The sequence below is a fragment of the Augochlora pura genome, chromosome 4, assembly GCF_028453695.1.
Source record: "Augochlora pura isolate Apur16 chromosome 4, APUR_v2.2.1, whole genome shotgun sequence".
Taxonomy (NCBI): Eukaryota; Metazoa; Arthropoda; class Insecta; order Hymenoptera; family Halictidae; genus Augochlora; species Augochlora pura.
Window position 1 is genome coordinate 148,741 of NC_135775.1, and position 17,950 is coordinate 166,690.

The 17,950-nt window shown below is 34.3% G+C and overlaps 5 protein-coding genes across 14 annotated transcripts; 3 read left to right on the forward strand and 2 right to left on the reverse strand.

Moving 5' to 3' along the window:
- Positions 1 to 42: 42 nt before the first annotated feature.
- On the reverse strand, positions 43 to 970 carry Roh (reduction of Rh1). The gene is made up of 3 exons (XM_078178463.1): positions 806 to 970; positions 302 to 485; positions 43 to 206 (listed from the first exon to the last, which is right to left on the reverse strand). Exons 1-3 carry the CDS (start codon positions 923 to 925, stop codon positions 133 to 135), a joined length of 378 nt encoding a protein of 125 aa, XP_078034589.1. The 5' UTR covers positions 926 to 970; the 3' UTR covers positions 43 to 132.
- A 129-nt stretch (positions 971 to 1,099) lies between these two features.
- Positions 1,100 to 4,179, forward strand: LOC144469503 (DNA replication licensing factor Mcm5). Of its 2 annotated transcripts, XM_078179882.1 has the most exons (9): positions 1,100 to 1,198; positions 1,429 to 1,537; positions 1,622 to 1,877; positions 1,962 to 2,134; positions 2,228 to 2,562; positions 2,637 to 2,983; positions 3,071 to 3,504; positions 3,580 to 3,851; positions 3,950 to 4,179. In XM_078179882.1, the coding sequence occupies exons 2-9, from the start codon at positions 1,488 to 1,490 to the stop codon at positions 4,177 to 4,179; spliced, it is 2,097 nt and encodes a 698-aa protein (XP_078036008.1). In that variant the 5' UTR covers positions 1,100 to 1,198; positions 1,429 to 1,487. The 2 variants fall into 2 exon arrangements, with proteins under 2 accessions (XP_078036008.1, XP_078036007.1); XM_078179881.1 differs by lacking the exon at positions 1,100 to 1,198 and having other exon boundaries at positions 1,347 to 1,537.
- LOC144469505 (aldo-keto reductase family 1 member A1) lies at positions 3,966 to 7,586 on the reverse strand. Of its 8 annotated transcripts, none has more exons than XM_078179885.1 (8): positions 6,580 to 7,160; positions 5,683 to 5,771; positions 5,405 to 5,569; positions 5,130 to 5,333; positions 4,928 to 5,044; positions 4,466 to 4,860; positions 4,338 to 4,398; positions 3,966 to 4,093 (listed from the first exon to the last, which is right to left on the reverse strand). In XM_078179885.1, exons 1-7 carry the CDS (start codon positions 6,686 to 6,688, stop codon positions 4,350 to 4,352), a joined length of 1,128 nt encoding a protein of 375 aa, XP_078036011.1. In that variant the 5' UTR covers positions 6,689 to 7,160; the 3' UTR covers positions 3,966 to 4,093; positions 4,338 to 4,349. The 8 variants fall into 8 exon arrangements, with proteins under 8 accessions (XP_078036011.1, XP_078036010.1, XP_078036018.1 ...); XM_078179884.1 differs by having other exon boundaries at positions 3,996 to 4,134; XM_078179892.1 differs by lacking the exon at positions 3,966 to 4,093 and adding an exon at positions 7,470 to 7,586 and having other exon boundaries at positions 4,268 to 4,398; positions 6,580 to 6,678.
- Positions 7,587 to 7,883: 297 nt separating this feature from the next.
- Positions 7,884 to 13,593, forward strand: LOC144469502 (uncharacterized). Of its 2 annotated transcripts, none has more exons than XM_078179879.1 (6): positions 7,884 to 8,804; positions 8,891 to 9,089; positions 9,283 to 9,457; positions 9,597 to 9,669; positions 9,753 to 10,483; positions 10,545 to 13,593. In XM_078179879.1, exons 1-6 carry the CDS (start codon positions 8,109 to 8,111, stop codon positions 11,713 to 11,715), a joined length of 3,045 nt encoding a protein of 1,014 aa, XP_078036005.1. In that variant the 5' UTR covers positions 7,884 to 8,108; the 3' UTR covers positions 11,716 to 13,593. The 2 variants fall into 2 exon arrangements, with proteins under 2 accessions (XP_078036005.1, XP_078036006.1); XM_078179880.1 differs by having other exon boundaries at positions 8,891 to 9,053.
- On the forward strand, positions 13,530 to 17,206 carry Sip3 (septin interacting protein 3). Its single transcript, XM_078179883.1, has 8 exons — positions 13,530 to 13,663; positions 13,795 to 13,887; positions 13,985 to 14,137; positions 14,213 to 14,503; positions 14,579 to 14,793; positions 14,867 to 15,084; positions 15,155 to 15,527; positions 15,603 to 17,206. The coding sequence occupies exons 1-8, from the start codon at positions 13,535 to 13,537 to the stop codon at positions 15,901 to 15,903; spliced, it is 1,773 nt and encodes a 590-aa protein (XP_078036009.1). The 5' UTR covers positions 13,530 to 13,534; the 3' UTR covers positions 15,904 to 17,206.
- The last annotated feature ends 744 nt before the right edge of the window (positions 17,207 to 17,950 follow it).

Here is a 17,950-nt window from a genome sequence, read left to right on the forward strand (position 1 = left end):
GACATTTGGAAAACACCAGGTGAAATAACACACTTGATAGCATTATTTGTTTAAACCTTATTTCGGAAAGGTTTTATGTATTTCCTTTATATGCTTCTCTTACATATTATACTAAAGTAATTTATGGTTTATTCAATGCTCGTGTTCACCTGAAAATTGTTTCCTATGGATTTCATTCCACTTCTCGACATTTCCAGGAGAGTAACCTAAAATAGAAAGGAATAGATAACAATAACTATCCCTGTTAAATATTTTTATCGTAGTGTAATGCCATTTAATGTTATTAAAATAAAATACTTACTGAGTTTCTGTATTTTATAAAAAATAGGTAATGTTACCAACGCGCCAGCAAACCACCACTTGAATATCCATGAATATGGGTTATTGAAGTAATGTTTGTATGGGAACTGAGCTAATTTTGCAGACAATGTGTACGGGTATTTCATACGTCTATCAATGTTTTCTTCAGACATGATGTACTGAAACTAATGTATTAATTATTACACTTTGCGGTTAACAAAAAAGGTATAAGTTAAGTGTCAATGGACACAAACAGCTACATATATAGAAGATATATTTTTATTAAAAAATATTTACAATATAACCAATATTTAGTTTGCAAAAAGGTCTTCTGAGAAGATTTGTACTGATAAAAGTTTTATACTGATAAAATAGTGCAAACTGGGAAAACAAAACTAAATAAAATGTTCGTTTCTCTATTAAAATTTCATAAGCATCGACAGACATACGTGCACTAAATGATTGTCAGACATTTGACGATTAATTCAGAGATCTACAACAATACCTTCTTCCTTTTCAACAAGATACGGCTGAAGATGGTTACTGGCGAATCCAAGGATTTATACATCCGATGATCCGACAGACGTGAAATAATATTATATAATTGTACATATACTATCTGCATGTGAACCTAATGGTGGCAGTAGTACATGATATATGTGCACATGCATGCATATATGGACCACACTGAACATGCAAACATAGAACATATCGATAGATATCAAATCGCAATATTTTCTCGATTTCTAGCACAATGTGTAACTACATTCTATTGGTTTAACTCTGGGCAAATTTCAAAGAATGTACAATAATAAGACCTGATCCTACGCCAATCGGAGCAAAGCAATTCTTTGACCATTTCTCAATTTCGGAGCTACGTTGCCCTCGAATATAGTTCGTGAGTTGAAGGTTTACACCTATGACGTATTTTCGATATACATACTCATTCTATGTTGCATAAAATCTATGACAGAAAACAAACACTGTTTAAGTATTTCCCGCCAATTCTACCATACATATGCGTGTAGTTAGAACATCGTATATTTACGTTAAAAATTTATAGAAATTAACTGTGGGAAATGGAAGGATTTGATGATCCAGGGATATTCTTTTCCGATAATTTTTCAGTAGGCGACACTAATGAAGTTCAATCGCAGACTAATCTTCAATTTTATAAAAAGAAGTTTATGGAATTTATTCGACAATTTCACGAGGGAAACTTCAATTATAAATATAGGTATTTAAAATTATATACTGTTAGTATCGTATATAGTTTTTTGTTATTCGTGTTAATATCGTAAATAATTTATTTATTGTTTAGAGACACATTAAAGCGGAATTATAATCTTGGCCAGTATTGGGTAGAAGTTAATTTGGAGGATTTAACAGCCTTTGATGAATCGTTAGCTGAAAAAGTTCATAAACATCCAACAGAATATTTGCCAATTTTGGAGGAAGCTGCAAGAGATTTGGCTGATGAACTTACTGCTCCAAGACCAGAAGGGGAAGAAAAGGTTGAGGATATCCAAGTACTATTGTCTTCGGATGCACATCCAAGTTCCTTGAGGGGCATGAAGGTAAAAGCAGTTTCTAAAATCTTTTTAAATTAATGATAATACATGTAGCGATCTCTATATTGTATTTTATTCGACTCTGATTAGCCTGATGCAGTTTCGAAGCTGGTCAAAATACCTGGTATTGTTATTTCTGCATCTGGAATTAGAGCCAAAGCCACAAAGATTGCTATACAATGCCGTTCTTGTCGAAGCATGCAGGGTAATATTTCCATCAAACCTGGTTTAGAGGGATATGTTTTACCCAGAAAGTGTACAACGTAAGAAACATCAACAATATATTTAAGTAACTTTAAGTTTATGAGTATAACATAATGAAAATATACAAAACATTTATGAGTAATTTATAATAGAGAACAAGCAGGTCGACCAAAATGTCCATTAGATCCATTCTTCATAATGCCAGACAAGTGTCACTGTGTCGATTTCCAAGTCCTTAAGTTGCAAGAGCTGCCAGATCATATTCCACAAGGTGAAATTCCACGCCATTTGCAATTGTATTGCGACCGCTACTTGTGCGATAGAGTTGTACCAGGCAATAGAGTTCTTATTTTGGGAATATATTCTATCAAGAAGGTTACTAGAACTGGTGGTAGAGGTACAGGAAAAGAGAAGACATTGGTTGGTGTTCGGGCTCCATATATAAGAGTTATAGGAATTTCTGTGGATGGAGAAAATGTAGGCAGTGGTATGTTAACAATAAATAGAAGCCACGAAATAGTTAATTGTAAACTATGTCTTTTCTAATGTGCATGGTTACAGGTACTCAACCAAGTGTTACAAACGAAGAAGAAGATTTATTTAGGCGTATATCAACAGATTCAAATATATATGAGAGGATTGCAAAGAGTATAGCTCCAAGTATCTTTGGTGCATTGGATATGAAGAAAGCAATAGCATGTTTATTATTTGGTGGAGCCAGAAAAAGAATGCCTGATGGTCTCTGCAGAAGAGGAGACATTAATATTTTAATGTTAGGTGATCCTGGTACAGCCAAATCGCAATTGTTAAAATTTGTCGAGAGGGTCGCACCCGTTGCAGTTTACACATCAGGAAAAGGAAGCTCGGCTGCTGGTTTAACAGCGTCAGTTCTAAGAGATCCAGTTACGGTAAATCATTACATTTTTGACGTTAATTTATGTACTCAATAATATATATATATATATATCTTACAAGACAATTTTCTTGACTTGCAGAGAAATTTTGTTATGGAAGGAGGTGCTATGGTTCTCGCGGATGGTGGTGTCGTTTGTATAGATGAATTTGATAAAATGAAAGAGGATGACAGAGTTGCAATACACGAAGCTATGGAACAACAAACAATATCAATTGCGAAAGCAGGAATTACTACAACATTAAATACTCGGTGCTCCGTTCTGGCAGCAGCGAATTCCATATTTGGTCGTTGGGATGATATAAAAGGAGAAGAGAACATAGATTTCATGCCGACTATATTGTCACGTTTCGATATGATATTTATTGTTAAAGACGAACACGAACAAAATAGAGACGTAACAATGGCGAAACACGTGATGAGTCTTCATACTAATGCTGGCCAAGTTACTGAACAGTCTACAGAAGGGGAGTTGCCGTTGCATATATTGAAAAAATATATTCACTATTGCAGAACGTAAGACCCTGTTATTTTTAAATACTAGACAGTTACGTTCTCTATTTTGGATTAATTACTGTGCGCTCCCTACAGACACTGTGGTCCAAGGCTTAGTAAAGAAGCAGGAGAGAAACTGAAGAATCGTTACGTTGTAATGCGAGCTAGCACAAGAGAACACGAAAAGGATACTGAGAAGAGACTATCTATCCCCATAACAGTGCGTCAGTTGGAAGCCGTTATAAGAATTTCAGAATCGCTAGCAAAAATGCAGTTACAGGCCTTTGCCACCGAGGTCCATGTCAACGAAGCTCTGCGACTGTTTCAAGTCTCAACTTTGGATGCTGCAATGTCTGGATCGCTAGCTGGTAATCTACATAGAATAAAACAATTAGAATGTACATGCTTAACTTACGCGTCGTTTTGTATTAAATTTATATTTATCTAAACATTAATGTCTGAACAGGAGCGGAAGGATTTACCTCGGACGAAGATCATGAGATGTTATCTCGCATTGAGAAACAATTGAAACGTAGATTTCCTATTGGGAATCAAGTGTCCGAGCAGAACATCGTCAAAGATTTCATAAAACAAGCATATCCGGAACGTGCTGTTTATAAAGTCATACACACAATGATACGTCGTGGAGAACTTCAGCATCGTATGCAACGTAAAATGTTATATAGATTGCATTAAAATGTAACGACATTTTTTTTGTTATTTCATATACCGTATTTTTATTTTATTGTAATGATATTGTGCATTTATGCGTTATTATATATTTCCCACTTTGTACTGTATTTCGTCAGATTGCAATCTATAATTATACATAAATATAAAGAGACACTACATACGTTTCTTTTCAGTTACGATGCCAGTTCATCTTTGAATGGATATTGCGGATGTTTCTCAACTCTGAAAAGATCAAAATAGAAAATATAATACTATCATACTCTTATGAAGAATTTTATAATAAACTCACCCGTTAAAGAATAGAAAGTTGAAAATTCTTCCACGAGGACCCATATCTAAAGTTCTTAACAATTTCACATCGTCTTCGTTCAATGCAAAATCGAATAGTTCAATGTTCACTTTAATCCTTTCTGGGGACGCGCTTTTTGGTATTACAACGACGCCCAATTGTAACAGGTAGCGCAGTAAAATTTGTGCCGCTGTACGCTTATAATTTGCACTCAACTTTTCTACGACAGGATGCCCAAAAAGGCTTGGAAACTCTGCGATATCAACATTGTACTTTGTTTTAAAGTGCAGTTTTGCTCCTGGAGACGCAAGTGGACTGTAGGCTGTTACGATAATGTTGTGCGTTTTGCACAATTCTCTTAGTGAATTTTGTTGCAGATAGGCATGCAGTTCTATCTAATAATAGTTGCAAAGTCATGTATCAGTAATTTGTTTGCTAGTATTTATTCTGTTTAACACTTACTTGTAAGTTACTCGGTTTAATTTGTGCATTCTCCCATATTCTTAACACTTGTTTCTCATTGAAGTTACTCAAACCTATAGATCTTGTACGACCTCTCCTCACTTGTTCTTCCATTTCCTACAAGTATTCAAAGATTATTGAAGTCATTTATGAAATTACTTTACTAATGTATGCTGTTCATTAATGTTTTTCAATACTATACCTTCCACACCAAAACAGGATCTGTATCCAGATCTAAGACAAAACTTCCATCTTCGTGGGTAGCTGGGACATAAGCAGATTTATCTCTTTGAAAAGCAAAAGGCATATGTATTAAGTACATGTCTAAATAATCCAATCCGAGTTTTTCCAGTGACATTTGGATAAATTTGTCCACTTCCGATGGACGATTGCCATAGTTAGGCAACTGGAAAGATAATTACTTGAATTTTTAATTTATACAAAACATTTATTTCTCTAATGTTTCATAGATATTACCTTTGAAGTGATAAACAGATTCTCTCGTTTTCCACCTTTTGCAAACCACTTTCTTAAGACTGCTCCAATTGCTTCTTCATTATTATAATTAAATGCGGTATCAATATGTTTGTAACCAGCATCTAAAGCAGTTGTTACAGCGCTTTCAATTTCTTCAGGTTTAGCCTATGGCGTATGATAATATTTGGTGACACAGTTCTAACATCGTTTATTGTGTTTTTAAACTAGCACAAGGTAGTTTAAAAATAGGGTTTTAATATTATTTAACATTAAATCACCTGCCATGTGCCCAAGCCTACAGTTGGCATGTCGTATCCAGATAACAATCGAAGTGAACTCATTGTTTCTTTCTTTGACCTAGCCAATGCTGCAAAGGATACTTCTCAATATTATCTGAACAATATGTAACAATACAGTTTTTACTGTTGATGCTTTCAGATATAAGCTGCGTTCTGGTGGGATTATTTTTCCAATGTTTAGCAAGCATTGCAGCTAGCTTAATATAGCAAAGCCTGTTCACATTCTAGCTCATTGCTTACCATTTAATCTAGCTCAATGCTTAGCTGCAATATTTTGTAAAAAGTTTGGAAAATAAATCCACCAGGACATGGCTTATACCCAAAAGCCTTAACAGTGAGAACTGCATGATACTAGGCTGTGAAAGACTCAAGTCTTTAATATTTAATAACTTTATTACCAAGTATTACAAGATTTCTACTATTTTAATGGTGATCATAAAGTATAAGGTGCAGTTAATTCAAGAATTAACTACTTCCTGGTGATGCTATTTAAATACAAAATCAATTTCTAAAGTTAGATCAGTCTTGTACTGTTCTGAATACATAAGTCCGCGTTTGTAAAGAAATAGGGGTAGATAGTTATATACATATATCTCGAGGAGACGCGTATTGATCTGTGGTATATTTTCTATGTACCGTCAATTAGAATATTCGTAATTATCATTGTTTATAGGGAAATGGACTCTTGTATCGTTCAAATTAAAATAACACCAATTTTAAATTACCGGTTTAAATTACCCGGTTACAGCTGTCACTCATAAAACATGTTTAACTTGACAAAAAAATTCCGTCGAGCACTTATACAATATTCGCAAGTTTGTTCACTGTGTAAGTAATAAAATTCACGAAATTATATTAACTAAATTTAACACTTACATAACGAAAAAAAATAGGTGTAGTTGTTGATTCCTTGTTCATTAGAGAGAAACAATTGACGAATTGATATTTTACGTACATTGATGTTTAAAGCAAGCGCTGTCGACATTTAATCGTACTTTTTAATATATATTATTGATTCTAAAACATCTTCCATGCGATATAATTTTAAGAACAAATCAATGCGATGAAGAGATGTACTTAATGAAGTATATCGATTAACATAAATGTTCTAAATCAATGTCCCTTTTATAACTTTTGATAATTTCTTTATTAAGAGTAGATTTACTTTCCCGTCAAATAATTCTTGATAATAATAAAAGTAAACATGTATTATACAAACAAATTGATTTCATAGAAATGCTTGTACGTTTTTTGGGGACTTGAGACACGGGGGAATGTTTGAAAAACGCGCGGTATTTGAAACGTGATACACAGTAATGAGTCCTACTCCTGTACATCACTATGTCGCAGCTCGATTTATTAGCGAGGGTCAATATAGAAATTTTCTTTGCTCTGATTGGTTGGCGATTTACTTGTGAGGCAGTGCTATCCTTGCAGTCAAAGAAAAAGAGGAAAAATAGCGAGTGAGCAAGAAAGTATGAAATCAGCAAAATTCATGTGGAACTAAAAAGTTATTAGTTACATATAGTAATATGACTAAAAAGTTACTACTTTATTGTGTTATATATTTAATTGAATATTAATACATATTTATTATAAAAAATATGAGTGCAGTAATGGAACCTACTCCTGCACGATATTCTTACTCCCTATGATGGAGCGCGTATTCCCAGCATTTTACCGCGCATTCAATACGCAGTAGATGAATTGCTGTCGCAGCAATGAATCGTTAGCCAGTTAGAGCAAAGAAAATATTTAAATCGAACCTTGGTAATGGATTAAGCTGTTGCTCTGAGGTGTGGAAGAGTAATACCCATTGCTGTTGTAGATGTACGAGATGTTATAAGATGTTTGTTTATATGTGACGACATGAGGAGTGAAAAGGAAAGGAAACGTTTCGTCCTGGTCCCGTTAATGGACTTGTCAGTAAGGCTATTTAGTAGGTTTTGCCTTGACGTGGGGATATCGGTATGACGGTTAATGACTGTGCATGCACTAATCGGCCCGGTCGGGTAGCTAGCGAGAAAGCTGTCCCTCTGCTGGTGATCATTATAAGTAGTCGCTACACTGTACATAGTAGTAGCAAATTATGTAGTTTCGATGGTATGTTCATGGTATACATACTCCGTACGCATGCGTACTCGATAATTATTACCAAAGGAATGCACTGAGTTTCATTTCTGCAAGGATAGACACGTATTCTGTGACTGACAGAGCTTTATACCTTGTAAATTATGTATATACATATACGTACATGTATGTATGTACAAGTTAAATCAAATTCGAACGTGTGTTTGATTACGTTTTCAAATAACATGGAAACACTGTCATACTCGTTCGTAGTTAAGTATCCAAATATTTGAGCGTAATTAATGACTTAATGATTATATCTTCGTAGTGGAAACATGTTGATTTACGATGTTCTGCACAAAGAAACAGTGTATCATTCGGTTGTCAGCGATCTTCGAAACTATGGGGTTAAGTACCGGTTTAAGAAGAGCATGTTTAAAACTGAAAGGCTCGAGGGAAGTAAGCAAATTTCGAAGAAAATATTCAAAAGCCCCCTGTCTTATCAGTCATTGGATGTCGTGAACCTGTCGTCTGGTGGTATTGTTCACGTACCTGTTTTTGTTAGTCGAGCGACTGCTTTTTTAGAGAATCATGCTACCCAGGAAGGATTATTTAGAAAAGCAGGATCACAGCTCCGCCAGAAAGAGTTGATTGTCCGCTTGGACAATGGTGGTATGTTGGGAGAAAAGCACCATGCAATCGATGTGGCTAATTGTCTAAAAACATTTTTTCGAGATTTACCTGAACCATTGATTCCTCACATATACCATGATTTGTTCATACACTGTGCTATGCTCAAAGAAAATAGAGTGGAAGCATTATTATTGGCCTGTATTCTTTTACCGCCGCATCATCTTAACACCTTGGCATTTTTTATGGAATTCCTACGAAAGATATCATTGTACGAGAAACAAAATAAAATGGGCACTGATAATTTGGCAAAAGTAATTGGACCAAATATAATGCCTCTACAAGAAACTACTATGTCTGCTGTGCAGATGCGTCTTGAATTACACTTGATAGTTGTAAAGGTAATAGATTTCTTTTCAAGTCTAGTGCAGTATAAAAAAGTTATATGTATATGTTAGATATATGTAGTTTGTAAACATTGCTACAGACATTAATTGAGAATGCTGAGAGTATTGGTGTCTTACCAGATCATATAACGCAAGCTATTTCAATGGAAACAATTGGAAGTACTGATAATGAGTTAGATGTGTCTGATAATCATTCGCGTTTTAAATCGAGGAAAAAGAAACACCGCAGTGGAAGTCTTACACGTAAGCCACACCTAAGTGCCTCCAACCTCAATCTAAGTATGTCTGTAAATCTGTTAATAGTAATTTATTCTTTGTTTTACAAACATTAATGACATTGTATTTTAACTGAAACAAAACGCTAGTTTGTCTTAATATTCTTTTAGCTAACATATTAATGAAAGTGCTTAATTCATTAATGTAGCTTCGTGCAGATACAATTGTTTTGTATATATGTAATTCGTTTCTGCAGGAATGTTCAATGGTTTAAAGAAGATGGTTGGTAAAAGTACTGTACCTGATGAAAGCAATATATTAAATATTCAACGAGTTCCTGAAAATTGTGACTTAACTAGTGTATCGACTGTTAAATCCACAAAGAAAAGGAAAGTAGGTGAACGACCGGATCTGTCGAATACAAAGAAAAAGTGTGTACTAAAATATACATTGTCATTTTAAACTTTGAACAATTGTTTTATAATCTGTATGTTTAGTGTATGCTTAACAATATGTATGTACTAAAATATGCATATTAATTAAACGTTTGTTATGTATTCTTTGTTATAGAAGAGTTGTAGATAAGATAGACAAATCCAAAAAACTGCGACTCAGTTTGGATCGTTTTGTACCAAGAAAACCTGTAAGAACATTTTTCTATTATTTTTATAATTATAGTTGCACGTTTAGTACCTTTGGCATATATAATATTTGTATATTTTCCAGAAAACTATCGATGAAGATCTAGAATCTGACACAAATAATTTTGATACCTACGGAGAACGCCGTTGGAGTTCTGTACCCAACACATGCGATTCGCAAAAAAAGTATCGGCCGTACAGCGACGACGCGTCGCAGTTAAAATTAATTCTAAAAGACAATGAAGTAACGAACGAACTCCACAAGAGATACAACGATTTATTCGTTGACGCGGATATTAATTTATCCGACGATAGCGACGAGCAGGTCTTGTTAACAAAAGAAGACGATATTAATATTAGCAAATGTTCTAGCTCGGATGAATTGAAATTGTTAGACAACTTATCGTACCCTCCAAGGAGAAAATTAACTTTAAATAACTTTAAAACTTTTTCGCACATTGAGGTCTCGTCCGTGAACAATCGATCCGAAGAGTATGTTACGATACCGAAAAGCGAATACGAAGACATTAAAAATAGAGTTTCTGCAATCGAGACTCGTCTCTCTCAAGAGTTTGCTTGTGTAGATAACGAGAAAAATGTTAGTTTATCACCACCTTCTGTGAAAAAAGTACAAACTGCATACGAAAAGACGTTGGAGGAAGCAAGTATAGATAGAACAGCTAGTACGGATTACTTGGCTAGAAAACTTGGAAAAGAGCTTAAAATTCGAAGATCCGGCGAACACAAAATTATAAGATCGCCTAGTGCCCGGAAGATAGGCAATTTAAGAAGAAGATCGCAGGAGAGAAGCATGAGGTAAAGAAAATGTAATATTGAATTAATATTTTTTTTTTTCATTTTTATTTTTCATATGTAGCAAACGCGTCAAACGGACTACTTCATGGCACATTTCTCACGGATCGAGTTCGCACAAACAAATATCATCCGATCAAAAGTTCGGTAATGGTTATCATCAGAATGAGGAGACCTTTTTGGGTTATAATAATGTCGAGGCTTATTTAAGGCCTGTATCCACTTCACTTTGGGAAGAAGAGAAGAATAACGCTGTTTTAAATAATAGACGCGACGAGTTCAATTATTTAAGTGCGTACGCAACAAAGCAGGGCCTAACATCGATTGAAGCTGGAGTGCTTCAACCAATAAAGAATAGAACGCACACACACGTCCGACGAGTGTCATCTTTCCATGGTAACGAACTGATGAACACTGCAAATAGTTTCTCCAATGACAAGATTGAGAAATTGAAGAAAACAAGTAGTCAACAAAATATCACTTGTAATATTCCTACTATCGCCGCATTAACTCCCAAACTTGAGTGGAAGAAATCAACCACATTGTGGAAAGATGCTGAAGGTTATTTTAAATTGACAAATCAAACGAATACCCCTGTGAATCCAACTGGTCGTGCGTCGATCGCTAAATTAAGAACTCAAAATGCTGGAATGGTATTGGCTAAGGCAAAACTATTTGACGAATGCACAGCCAAAATGTTCAGTCATAACGTTCTACTGCATGAAAAAAATAAATGGCTTACTGCAAGTAATAATCAATTTACAAACGATTGTTCAGAAGAGATTGATTCATTTGACCAGAAGTCGAATAAAAGTATAAAAAGTAGAAGTATGGAAGGTAACGGTAAAACTTATTATACTTCAGAAGATTCCGAAATTAAAGTTAATACACCAAGTATAATAACGAATACGCAAGTTAATGCTGCATCAAATGCAGTGTATCGCCAGAAAGAAAATGTAAAAACATCGCCTACGATGAATCGCGGATCTTCTAATACGATCTTGGACGAGTCTAGGTTAAATTCATACAGACCTAGTGGCAGTACGCTTTGCAGAACTCCGCATATTAAAAAACCATTAGGCGTGAAAACACCAAAAAGTGCTAAAACATTAGTAAGAAGACCTTTGGTAGATTCTCGTAGAACACCATTAAAAGCTGTTAGTCAAGTAGGAACTCCGAAGTATCAGAGCCCCAAAGGTATCTTGAAGACACCAAGAACTATTAGGCATACTTAATCTGTTAAGTACAAATCTATTAACATGCCGAGTGCCAAAAATCAACTATGTACCTAAAATTCCCATGAAATCAAAATAATTTAATCAATGAAAGTGAAATTAGACATTTCTTGAATTCTTTTGCATTCCTAAAGATCCTAGTAAAATTCACTTTTTTTTGGAAAATATCAATAAAAACGAATTTTATAACGCAGTCAGAAATTAGTGTTCTCCATATATAAAACCGACGCACACTCTACGTGTTAAAAGCGTGTTCAAGTTAGTAAGCTGTTAGGTCTATTCACAGGTGCGATTTACACCATAGTAAACCATGATTCTAAAGAACATACAATAATAGTAATTCCAATATAAATTTAGATATAAGTAACATTTTTTTTATGCTTACAGTGTAAATGGATTTAGATGTATCACAGTATTTTTTAGTATAAACAAGTTATCATATACGTATATTTAAACTTAATGCTATTTGCAGTATGCTGATTAATAACTTAAGTGTGTAATATTGTATAGTCGAATAATCTAATCATTTTACTGCAATATTCATACGAAAAAAGTTCTGATAACTTTCAAGCTCCACAAAACAAATCTGTGCCTTAATTGTAGCAAGGAGTTTTAATTAGAACGAATTTGTTATACTCATTTTGTATTGCACTTAATACATATATAAGTGTAATATATTTAACGAAGTACAACAATTATATCTTATTAATAATTCAAATATCACTATCTAGTAGTATGTACTTCTAAATTTGTGCCATGTATTTCAACTGTGTTAGGGTAAAAATGTTTCGCTAGATGTGTAGTGTTGGCGAGTTAAAAAGCTAGCCCTATTAATTAAAAGTCAATGATGCGACTAGCTTTGAGTTTGTTTTAGCTTGTGTAACAACACAACACATAGTTAGATTCGTATATCATGAGAATTATTTAAATTTGCGGAGGTTCAGAAACAATTTTCAAACTAAGATGCGTCATCATAACGGTGTCGTGAATCAAGCAAAAGTTGTGCAGAATTTCGTCCTTCGTAACATACTCGAAAATCATCGGGATCAGTCGACGCAATTTTTTTTGTTCATTTAAAAAAAAAAGCAACAACAAGAGTGTATTGCTGTGTTAAACTACCACAAGCTATATTTCTTTTTAATATGAAAATACACCCTTTTCTGAAAAAAAATCTGGTTAGAAGTAAAGGTACTTAGGGCAGTCATTAAACTGCACAATTAGTCAAATAAAATTATTAGTATTACAAAACTGAGTGTATGTATATTTTTTGGGGATTCGATGTATATATGTACATGTTGCGTGACATCCACGTGGTTCGAACGAAAGATGGTAAGACGCAAGGCAAACGTAGATGGTTGTCTTACGTTCCACCAATAGTATTGCACCGTCTGTCTTATTTGGTTCTGTCAAGTAGAAATAGTACACGTTCGTCGCACGTCGCGCCCAAACAATACGATCAAGTACGATTATGACAGGAGATTCATATTTACTATTTTTAACAAGTTGCAACTACGTTTTATGCAAAAAAACAAAAACATCGATTGAAGTGTCTGAATTCAACAAATGTTTCTCGTCAAATATACATAAATTTTAGCAATCGTTTTTAAATATACAATTGATAGTTACGGTTACTTTCGTTTTGATAACAGCGCCTCGTTCGCTCTATATGTGTGTGCGTATGTTCATACATACATAGCCGTATCCAGTGGAATCGTCGAGTTTTACAGCTGTTGATAGGTAAATTATTGGTGCGAAAAGTGTCAGTGAATATCTCGTTCAGAAACACAGCCGTTAGTTTGATACAATAACCAGCGTAAAAATGAGAGAGGCTGGAATAATGCTAGTGAGCACAGCGCTAACATGTGCTGTAATTGGAAATGCTTATTATCAAAGAAAACAATTTTATCCGACAGTAGTTCATATAACCAAATCTAATCCTAGTATGACTGTAAGTTTCAATGTTTCTCTTCTACTTTTAAATATTTTTTCATAATTTCACTACTTTCCAAACGAAATGACAGTCTATGTGTCCTATTTAATTTGGTTGTTTTGTGTGCCTTATTATTATTTTTTATACAGGTGATCTATGGTCAGGGGTTAATTCTAGTATTTATGGTAAACGCTTTTCTGCGAAAAATATTTTTTGGTTCACTGCGTACTACTGAACTGGAGGTAAACAAAAATATGTTCTTGGTAGCAAATACTTTGTATATTGCTAGTTTTCCTACCAATAAAATATATCGCAATAACAATAACTATGTATTTGCAGCATCTGTTGGAAAGAGTATGGTACGCAGTGACTGAAACGTGTCTGGCCTTTACTGTATTTAGAGATGATTTCAGTCCAAAATTTATAGCACTATTTACGCTTCTCTTGTTTTTAAAATCATTTCACTGGTTGGCAGAAGATCGTGTAGACTATGTAAGTACAATGTCAAAACATTTGTATTGTTCACATACCTGGACTTAATTGGTGACTTCTCGTTTACATTTTCAGATGGAAAGAAGTCCAGTGATAACATGGTTGTTCCATCTTAGAGTTGGTACTTTATTAACTCTTCTATTTGCCATAAATTTAACTATGATTCATTATGCGTACAATACAACAGCCACAAAAGGACCTTCTGTACAATTAGTATTTGGCTTTGAATATGCAATTCTCTTGACTGTTGTGTTTAACATTGAAATCAAGTATATATTACATTCGATAGACCTGCAAAGTGAAAATCCATGGGACAATAAGCCGGTGTTTCTGTTGTACACAGAATTAATAATTGGACTGTTGAAGGTGATAAATTCTTTTTGTTATTGATAATATCTTTATTGCATGTTCAGCATTTAACATGACTGTGTTTTCTTTCAGGTTATTTTGTACGTTGCTTTCGTTACACTAATGATAAAATTGTACACTTTACCTTTGTTTGCACTTCGTCCAATGTATTTCACAATGCGAGACTTTAAAAAAGCATTCCACGACATTGTGATGTCTCGTAGAGCCATTAGAAACATGAATACATTGTATCCAGATGCAACGCCGGAGGAATTAGCTGCTGCTGATAATGTATGCATAATCTGCAGGTACAAATATTTCATTTTTTAGTACAATTTTTGTAGCATGATGCAAACTGCTACATACGTATGTCAATTCTAGGGAAGAGATGGTTGCAGCAAGTAAAAAGCTACCATGTAATCATATATTTCACACTGCTTGTCTTCGATCTTGGTTTCAACGTCAACAAACATGTCCTACTTGCCGTTTGAATATTTTAAGACCTGTGAACAATAATCAAGGTCCCAGGCAGCAGAATCAACCTCAAGCAGGACCACAAGTGCCTCAAGCTCCTCAAGCACCAGAGTTTAATCCAATCGGTATATCTTTTGTTATAAACAACAAGAACTCGTTGGTTCCTACTACCATAGATTAGTTTCTTTCTTCTAGTTCAAGGTTTACCAGCATTTTGGGCTGGATTACAAGCTCCAGGTGCGGTACCGCAACAGCAAGTGCCACCAGCAACACCGCAACAGCAAGGTCAAAACACTACTGCGAACACGCCAACAACGTCGTTTCAAAATCTATCGACTGGTGGTGTGCCACTGGTTCCGCCACCATTTCCTACCATGGTACCATTACCACCTTTCCCTACTCCACCTCCGAATTTAACAGAATTGAGCGATGAGGAGCTTAGAGCGATGGAAGGCAATCTACGTCAAGCGCTAGAGGCAAGAATACAGACATTACAGCGAATCCAGCTTTTGCTGGATGCTGCCAGTGCTATGATGAATCAGTATCAAACAGCAGCAGCTACTGCTAAGTTTGTATATTTCTTACGTTCATCGATATCAAACTGTGTGAACAATTTTATTGGAATAACTATTTGAATTTACAGTATTCCAGTGCCAACTGCTACAAGTAATGTGAATGTTACATCGGATGTTTCTTCATTAGCACAACCAGGAACATCTAAAGACACAAGTTTCGAAGCTGAGTACATTAGTTCAGAAATGAAGACCGACACAGATGTTACTACTACAACAGCTACCAATGAAAGTACTAATACATTATCGGGCACAAATAGTAATGATGTGACTCCAGAAGCAACGATTACGAATGAAGCCGAATCGAGTGAACAAGAAATGTTACGAAGACGTAGGCTACAAAAATTTTCAACTCAACTCGCGACAGAGTAAATGTCTGTAAAGTTATGTGATAACTTGTGTAATATAATAATTTGTACCTCGATTAATGACTCAAATAGTTTGCAGATATAATTAATATTTGAGGAATATGTAATGGTTATGGTTTAACCCTTTTAGTGCCGAACGAAAACCGATGCCTATGCGATGATAACCGCACGAATTTGAGGAATTTACTAGGGTTTCGGAAAAAGCCCATAAAAATCAAAATAAGAATGATAATTAAAAAATTCAAAATGCAGCACACTTCGGAAGAATGGAAAACTAATGTAATGCAAATTATATTACAATAATAACAGTATAAGGAATGATCAAAATCAGAAAAACTAACTTCTCTTTTGCAACGCCTATTTTCACTAATCATTGGTTAAATAACGGTGCCTAAAAAATACTTGCAAACAAAACGTTGACGGTTTTCGAACACTGACTACTCACTCAATTGATCAAGAAAGACTGAAAGAAAGATTTCAGTTCCGCCGTGTCGATGGACGACGGCGTGTCATTTGAGCCGTTCGATAACTATCATAAACACACAGCTGCGTTTTCGTTCTCAAGTTGTCCCGTATTTCGTTTCTACTTTATCGCTCTAACATGTACAGAGCCCCGGCACTAATCGACATCAGACATAACAAAAAGTTAAATCAAATGAACATCTTTTTTAATTGTATTGCATAGAATTTGAACCATTTTAACGTTTGATAAAATTATCTTAAGGAATATATCTCCCGTGATGCGTATAATAAAACGCCACAGTATGCGCCACGATATATCATCGTTGGCACTTTTCGCAAGTGTACCAAACGACGATATATCGTCGTTCGACACTGAAAGGGTTAAGAGTTTGAAATTCAAGTTCAAAGTTGACTTTACGATATCAATAGTGTCAAGTGTATTGACTAAATTGATCTTCTTTTTATACGTACATAGATACACATACCCATACGTACATATTTATGTCTAAATAGTGTGTGCGCGCATGTGTTTATATTATTAGACATTACACAACGGTACAGGTCTTTTCTGATTGAAATTGCTTCTGCATTATGTGTCGAAAAGTTATTAAAATTCAGCGCTATTAATCCCATGATATTTATAATGAAAATCGAACTTGAAAGCTGTACAGGATCTTGATTGCTCTCCGTTCGGATCATCATAAAAGCTTTATAAATTACTACATTTTATAAGGAGTGCTTGTGTATGTACATCAGAGTGGTAACATCAGTCGGTATAACGGGACTAAATAAACAATTGTCTTAGGTAATTATCATTGTATGTAATAAATTTATTTCTATAATAATGTTTTATTTTCACTATATATGTAGATTTGTACACATTTATATGATCCATTGTAGGTCGAATTGTTTGCAATAATTTCGAACAATGAATTGAAATAAAATGATAGAATGTAATAAGTACAAAATAAATTATATCGTGCACTTGTCTCAAGATAAATAGGAGCTCATTTCTTGAGACTTAAAATTGTATTACATGTTTATTTACAAATCAACAATATGTGACCGATAATTATAAATTCTTGATAATAAGTTTGTAGGCATCGAACTTCACGCACAAATGTTAATAAGTTATTTTATTGCAAGAATGGAAATAATATATCATGTTCTACCTACATAAAATGCTATAACAATTATAAAGTACAAGCATTTTGAAAATAGCAATAAACGCTTAAAACGAACACAGTAGCACTTGTTTCATTTACATTTATTTCAACGAATGATAGGAAAAATGTAAAAAACAATTACATAATATTATTCCTTGACTTTTATTAATCAGAGAATAATTATAACCTCAGTTTTCTATATTAAAGATATATCAACTCGTTGCTATAGTGTTCATATAAAAAGTAGATCTAATCTCACAGTTTATTTTTTACATACGTAAATAAATTTTAACAAACAAACGAATAATACGGGTACGAACAAATTTTACCAAGTGACAACAAATGTAATTAGTAAGATGTAATTCTTGTCAATTTCTTTACCATGTAATTGAATTCTTCCCTAATTAGCTTTCTTAACTATTG

What these genes read in the sequence shown, in the direction of transcription:
- LOC144469502 (XM_078179879.1), top strand. Translation starts at nt 8,109, where the DNA reads ATGTTGATTTACGATGTTCTGCACAAAGAAACAGTGTATCATTCGGTT. An exon ending in TGCCTCCAACCTCAATCTAA is followed by an intron (nt 9,090 to 9,282) that starts GTATGTCTGTAA and finishes TCGTTTCTGCAG; the next exon opens with GAATGTTCAATGGTTTAAAG. An exon ending in CTGTCGAATACAAAGAAAAA is followed by an intron (nt 9,458 to 9,596) that starts GTGTGTACTAAA and finishes TCTTTGTTATAG; the next exon opens with AAGAGTTGTAGATAAGATAG.
- LOC144469505 (XM_078179885.1), bottom strand. Translation starts at nt 6,688, where the DNA reads ATGTCGACAGCGCTTGCTTTAAACATCAATGTACGTAAAATATCAATT. An exon ending in CACCTATTTTTTTTCGTTAT is followed by an intron (nt 5,772 to 6,579) that starts GTAAGTGTTAAA and finishes TATCCTTTGCAG; the next exon opens with CATTGGCTAGGTCAAAGAAA. An exon ending in AACTTTCTATTCTTTAACGG is followed by an intron (nt 4,399 to 4,465) that starts GTGAGTTTATTA and finishes TGATCTTTTCAG; the next exon opens with AGTTGAGAAACATCCGCAAT.
- LOC144469503 (XM_078179881.1), top strand. Translation starts at nt 1,380, where the DNA reads ATGGAAGGATTTGATGATCCAGGGATATTCTTTTCCGATAATTTTTCA. An exon ending in TGGAGAAAATGTAGGCAGTG is followed by an intron (nt 2,563 to 2,636) that starts GTATGTTAACAA and finishes GCATGGTTACAG; the next exon opens with GTACTCAACCAAGTGTTACA. An exon ending in TTCTAAGAGATCCAGTTACG is followed by an intron (nt 2,984 to 3,070) that starts GTAAATCATTAC and finishes CTTGACTTGCAG; the next exon opens with AGAAATTTTGTTATGGAAGG.
- Sip3 (XM_078179883.1), top strand. Translation starts at nt 13,535, where the DNA reads ATGAGAGAGGCTGGAATAATGCTAGTGAGCACAGCGCTAACATGTGCT. An exon ending in CAGAAGATCGTGTAGACTAT is followed by an intron (nt 14,138 to 14,212) that starts GTAAGTACAATG and finishes TTACATTTTCAG; the next exon opens with ATGGAAAGAAGTCCAGTGAT. An exon ending in TAATAATTGGACTGTTGAAG is followed by an intron (nt 14,504 to 14,578) that starts GTGATAAATTCT and finishes GTTTTCTTTCAG; the next exon opens with GTTATTTTGTACGTTGCTTT.
- Roh (XM_078178463.1), bottom strand. Translation starts at nt 925, where the DNA reads ATGCAGATAGTATATGTACAATTATATAATATTATTTCACGTCTGTCG. An exon ending in TCTTGTTGAAAAGGAAGAAG is followed by an intron (nt 486 to 805) that starts GTATTGTTGTAG and finishes TTAATACATTAG; the next exon opens with TTTCAGTACATCATGTCTGA. An exon ending in TTATAAAATACAGAAACTCA is followed by an intron (nt 207 to 301) that starts GTAAGTATTTTA and finishes TTTCTATTTTAG; the next exon opens with GTTACTCTCCTGGAAATGTC.